Source organism: Salvelinus namaycush, chromosome 13 (genome assembly GCF_016432855.1).
Source record: "Salvelinus namaycush isolate Seneca chromosome 13, SaNama_1.0, whole genome shotgun sequence".
Lineage (NCBI taxonomy): Eukaryota > Metazoa > Chordata > Actinopteri > Salmoniformes > Salmonidae > Salvelinus > Salvelinus namaycush.
Window position 1 is genome coordinate 25,888,699 of NC_052319.1, and position 6,000 is coordinate 25,894,698.

The window sequence follows — 6,000 nt, forward strand, 5'->3', positions numbered from 1 at the left end:
GATAAAGTATTTTAAATGATTTCAAATAGTATTTGAACCCAGGTCTGGAGAGCAAATTAGAGCTTGAGCCTGCAGTGCATTCAATCCACTGCCCAAAGAGGAGAGATGTGTATGTGTGCTCAATCTGCTGCCCAGAGAGTAGAGAAGAGGACACATAATCAATTCCACTGTCTTTGTTCTGCCTACTCAACCCTGTGAGTCCAGTGGGCTTGAAATAAAACAGTAAGATTCAGTCATTATGATGGATTTCTAAAGGGTAATGAAGACGAAAACAACAACAATATGCTATTAATGTGTTACAGAGTTACCATGACAGAGAAATTGTCTGAATTCTGACCCTGTAACACCATAGGTTACTCTAAACTAACCCATACTGTATATAACATATGTACAGGTAACTGCCAAAATAATGGAAACACTACAGTAAATGAAGGTTCTGGTGGCTGTTTTCTTGGCATGGTTTAGGTCCACTCAACCCCTTAGAGGGTAAACGCCAGTAAATACTCAGCCATTATTTCTATCCTGAAGGGAGTGGATGACAATGCTCCCATCCACAGGGCACGAGTGGTTGATGAGCTTAAAAACAATATAAGCCATATGCCATGGCTGTCTCAGTCACCAGATCTCAACCCAATTGGACACTTATGGGAGATTCTGGAGCGTTTTCCATCACCTTCAACAAAACACCAAATGATGGAATTTCTCATGGAAGAATGGCGTCGCAAACCTCCAATAAAGTTCCAGACACTTGTAGAATATATGGCAAGGTGCATTGAATTTGTTCTGGTGGCTCATGGTTGCCCTATTAAAAAAAGTTATGTTAGTGTTTACATTATTTTGGCACTTAACTGTATATTATAGGATATTCCTGATTTACAATATCTTCCTCAAGTGTGTTTTGATTGTTTTCTGTAGGTGATGTAAATGAGTCCTGTCATATGTCCAACCCCAGCTCTTATCTGACCAACTTGCTTTGAATAAGGAAGATTTGTAACTTCAATTCCTGATGATATAATATATTATCTCGAAAGAAAAAAGTATTTTAGTGACCTCAGCTGTGTGGGCTATGAAATTGTGCAATAATGGGATTCAATTTGACTGGTGTTTTTGAACAGGTGAGGCCAGGGCCGTGCACAGACATTTGAGAAGGCAAGTGCTAAAAATGAAAAAAGGGCACCCACCGGCGGAGAAGTGAGGTACAGGTGGGTGGCTAACTTGACAATGTCATAACGATTAGCGGGCAGTGGGATCAGAACAAAACGACAAACACTGTATCCCAAAAATATAATTATACCACCATCCAAAAGGGCACTTTGTGAGTGGGAGGGCAAAGGGGCAGGTGCTCGGGCACAGGTAGACCCTTATCTGTGCACGTGCCTGGGTGAGGCCATACAAATTAAAAAAATTACTTCAATAAGATGTTGTGCAAGCTGCATGATGTTGTCAAAGTCTCAGAGGCCACTATGCAGCTTGCCAACTCCACTTTGGGTGTGTGGCAGGGTGCAACAAGGTCCTGTGGGTCTGGGTCCCCATGGAAGGACTGTGTTTATGTGCTGCACTCACCATGGGCATTGTTTAGTGGGCCTAAATGTTGAGATAACAGAAAACTGACATGAAGTGGTCAACATGTTAGCCTAAACCTTTGGAAATACAGTCTGGGTTGACTGGAAGTCACTGGGCCTTTTAGCATACAGTTTTGAAGATTGTCCATGCTGTTTCAAACACTGGTAATGACACACTCAAAGTTCCTAAATGGTTCTTTGTGGAGGGACAGGGTTCTACCAAAAACTGTTTTGATGTGAATAACAATTGTTAGAAGACAAGGGTTCTTTGTAAGGTAAAGGGTTATACCTAGAACCTTTAACATCCTAAGAACAGTTTTTGGAAGAAAGGGTTATTTGATTATTCTTTGGAAGGCAATAATTATTATTTTTAAGGCAAGAAGGGTTATTTGGAAGGCAAGAAAGGTTCTACATAGAACCATATATCATATATCCAAACATGCTATATTGTAGGGTGATTTTCTACATCACTTTGCAAGCCAGCATAATGTGACTTGCGGGCCTGATGTGGTCTGTAAACCAGGAGTTCCCTAACACCACTGTGTTAGGTTATAACTAGGCCCACAAAGAAAGGCCTTGCGATATATGTAATGTATTGTCATAAAGAATGTAATTTTAATAAGGCTGGCGGAACTGTTCATAGAGGGTTCTAGGAAGAACCCACCAAAGAAAAAACGGTCATATAGGGTTCTAGGTAGAACCATATTTAGGGGGTTCTATGAAGAACCCACTATAGAGCGTTCTAGGTTCTCCCTAGCACCAAAAAGGGTTCCCCTATGGAACAAAGAACCATATATGGTTCTACTTAGCACCTTGTTTCTAAGAGTGTAGGCTATATCTATAGGGAGATAATGAGGTCTACGTGAAATCGTGTTTAGGCTACTACAAACCCTCTGTTACTCATCTTGCTTTTATTAAAAATAAAGGTGATACCCTACACTGTAAAAAGTTACTGCCTAACTCATTAAAGAAATTGAGTAGTGGCTACTCAAACATCTCTAATGGTCAGTAGAACTCAAATCATAAAAGTGGTACTAACTCATATGTCAATATGATTTTTTTCACTTAATGTTTTTCCGTAATGTTAACAAATGTTAAGTTATTCAGTAAATGTAACTTTATTGATTTGTGTTCTGCTAATGTCAAGTTATTGCGTTTTTATAAGTTATGATTATTTAATATTTTAAAATCAATCTAACATTTATTAAATAAGTTGTTCTTACTTGATTCTATTATGTTTTACGTTTTTACTTAAAATAATAAAGTAGTAGTCAGTCACATTGATAGCTGAGTAACAATTACTTGATGTATCTGTGTTGTGCTGATTATAGAATTAAACTTTTTTTTGCAAGTGATGAATACTTAATAGTGCTACATGGCTCTGTTTTTAGAGGATTGAGGGTAATTCTTTATTTTTTTACTTTATGATACTTTTATACAATGTTGTATGCATGTTTGAAGAAAGATAAGTATATTTCTAAAATAGTATTAAGCAGTTTGTTGTGCTATGAGGTGTAATTGCACATGTTGAACAGATATCAAAACCGCCAGGCAAATTGATGTTCAATAATGAGACAAGCCATTCTCACCATCAACAAGGTCATGTGCACGCCTCTAATGGCAGAGGATAATGCAGCATCCTGTAACATACTGTAGCCGTGGGAAGTAAGGTTGCTTTTTTTCACAAAAGTAATAGTCCTGTATTAGCGTATATATCTTATATCCGTCTGCTACACCAGCGTGTGCAAAAGTATGTAATTCTCAGCACCCACAAAACAGTTCAATATTTACAACTTAAAAATATAATCATATGGGTCACTTTATGACACAGATCAAAAATGTAAACGCAACATGTAAAGGGTTTGTCCCATGTTTCACGAGCTGGAATAAAATATTGCAGAAATGTTTCATATGCACCAAAAACGTATTTCTCTCAAATTTTGTGCACAAATTTGTTTACATTAGTGAGCATTTCTCATTTGCCAAGATAATCCATCCACCTGATAGGTGTGGCATATCAAGAAGCTGATTAAACAGCATGATCATTACACAAGTGCACCTTGTGCTGGGGACAATAAAAGGCCACTCTAAAATGTGCAGTTTTGTCACACAACACAATGCCACAGATGTCTCAAGTTTTGAGGGAGTGTGCAATTTGCATGCTGACTGCAGGAACGTCTACCAGAGCTGTTGCCAGAATATTTAATGTTAATTTCTCTACCATAAGCCGCCACCAATGTCGTTTTAGAGAATTTGGCAGTACGTCCAACCGGCCTCACAGCCGCAGACTACATGTAACCACGCCAGCCCAGGACCTCCACATCCGACTTCTTCACCTGCAGGATAGTCTGAGACCAGCAACCCGGACAGCTGATGAAACTGGGTTTGCACAACCGAAGAATTTCTGCACAAACTGTCAGAAACCGTCTCAGGGAAGCTCATCTGCGTGCTCGTCGTCCTCACCAGGTTCTTGACCTGACTGCAGTTCGGCATCAGAAACGACTTCAGTGGGCAAATGCTCAACTTCAATGGCCACTGGCATGCTGGAGAAGAGTGCTCTTCATGGATGAATCCCAGTTTCAACAGTACGGGATAGCGTGTATGGCGTCGTGTGGGCGAGCGGTTTGCTGATGTCAATGCTGTGAACAGAGTGCCCCATGGTGGTGGTGGGCTTATGGTATAGGCAGACATAAGCTACGGACAATGAACACAATTGTGCTTAATCAATGGCAATATGAATGCTCAGAGATATCGTGATGAGATCTTGAGGCCCATTGTCGTGCCATTCATCCGCCACCTCATGTTTTAGCATGATAATGCGCGGCCCCATGTTGCAAGGATCTGTACACAATTCCTAGAAGCTGAAAACGTCCCAGTTCTTCCATGGCCTGCATACTCACCAGACATGTCACCCATTGAGCATGTCTGGGATGCTCTACATTGACGTGTATGATAGAGTGTTCCAGTTCCCTCCAATATCCAGCAACTTCACTTTTTTAAGGTATCTCTGATCAACAGAAGCATATCTGTATTCCCAGTCATGTGGAATCCATAAAATAGGTCCTAATTTATTTATTTCAATTGATGGATTTCCTTAAATGAACTGTAACTCAGTAAAATCCTTGAAATTATTGCATGTTGCATTTATATTCTTGTTCAGTGTACTTTAACTATTGAACACTGGAATACTTTGAGTTGGGTTACTCCAATTGTTCTAGGAAACGGGTTCCCCCCCCAAAAAATGTTAGCAGAACTGATTACTTTCTACAGTTTATAAAAAAAACTATTAAAAGTTGTAGTCTGTCAGAGACAATGTGAGTGTACAAAACATTATGAACACCTGCTCTTTCCATGACATAGACTGACCAGGTGAATCCAGGTGAAAGCTATGATCCCTTATTGATATCCCTTATTGATCACTTGTTAAATCCACTTTAATTAATGTAGATGAAGGGGAGGAGGCAGGTTAAATAAGTCGTTTTAAGCCTTGAGACAATTAAGACATGGATTGTGCATGTGTGCCATTCAGAGGGTGAAGGGGCAAGACAATAGATTTAAGTGCCTTTGAACAGGGTATGGTAGTAGGTGCTAGGCGCACCGGTTTGTGTCAAGTACTGCAACGCTGATGGTTTTTCACACTTAACAGTTTCCCCTGTGTATCAAGAATGGTCCACCACCCAAAGGACATCCAGCCATTGGAGTCAACATGGGCCAGCCAGCATCCCTGTGGAACGCTTTCCGACTCCATATTAGGAAAGTTTTCTTAATGTTTTGTATAGGTTAAGTTGAAATATTGAATGAACTGAATGACATTATAAATACCTGCATAAATAATTAAATCCTTTAAATCGTAAGCCCTTTATTGAAGTGCACACTATATGTAGTATTTAGCCTACAATATATAGAAACTTGACTCTTTTTTATTCTCTATTCAGCGCACTGACATTCACTCTGACTACAGCGTACAGTTAATGATGCGGGCAACGAAAGTTTCAGCACTTGCCTTCTTCGCTGATGACAGACACCTTCTGCATCTCTCGAGCGACCTTTTGAACCGCATTTTTAATGACGGCGCTCGGTCCAGCTTCGGTCAGGTGGTCCTCGTTCTCTGCTGTCCAAACCGGTTCTTCTCGCTCGGTGACTATGACCGAGACAACTGCCGTTTTCCGTCGCGTGAGGGTCGAAGAGAGAGTGCCCATGTAGAATACGGAATTCCCCGCCGAAACTTGTCAACATGTGAGAGGTACAGCCTTCCCGCGAGCGAAACCTCACAGCGATAGAAAGCCCATGGCCACACCTGTTGGATGCAATATTCGCCTGTGGATTTTTTTCTCACAAAATATGAAGCATGCCATACAGCCTAGTTGTTGCCTTGTAGTAGTTTCGTCATGTCACTTCCCAGCTCGCTGCTATTGATGTTCAGTAGTCTAAACACAGT

At 40.5% G+C, this 6,000-nt stretch overlaps 1 protein-coding gene across 1 annotated transcript in view; it reads right to left on the bottom strand.

The window, feature by feature from the left end:
- LOC120058051 (calcium/calmodulin-dependent 3',5'-cyclic nucleotide phosphodiesterase 1A-like) overlaps positions 1-5,761 on the bottom strand; it is a 99,374-nt gene extending 93,613 nt beyond the window's left edge. Inside the window, exon 1 of the mRNA XM_039006532.1 lies at positions 5,566-5,761. Coding sequence (XP_038862460.1) covers positions 5,566-5,761 — 196 coding nt within the window. The remainder of the gene's footprint in view (positions 1-5,565) is intronic.
- Between the last annotated feature and the right edge of the window lie 239 nt (positions 5,762-6,000).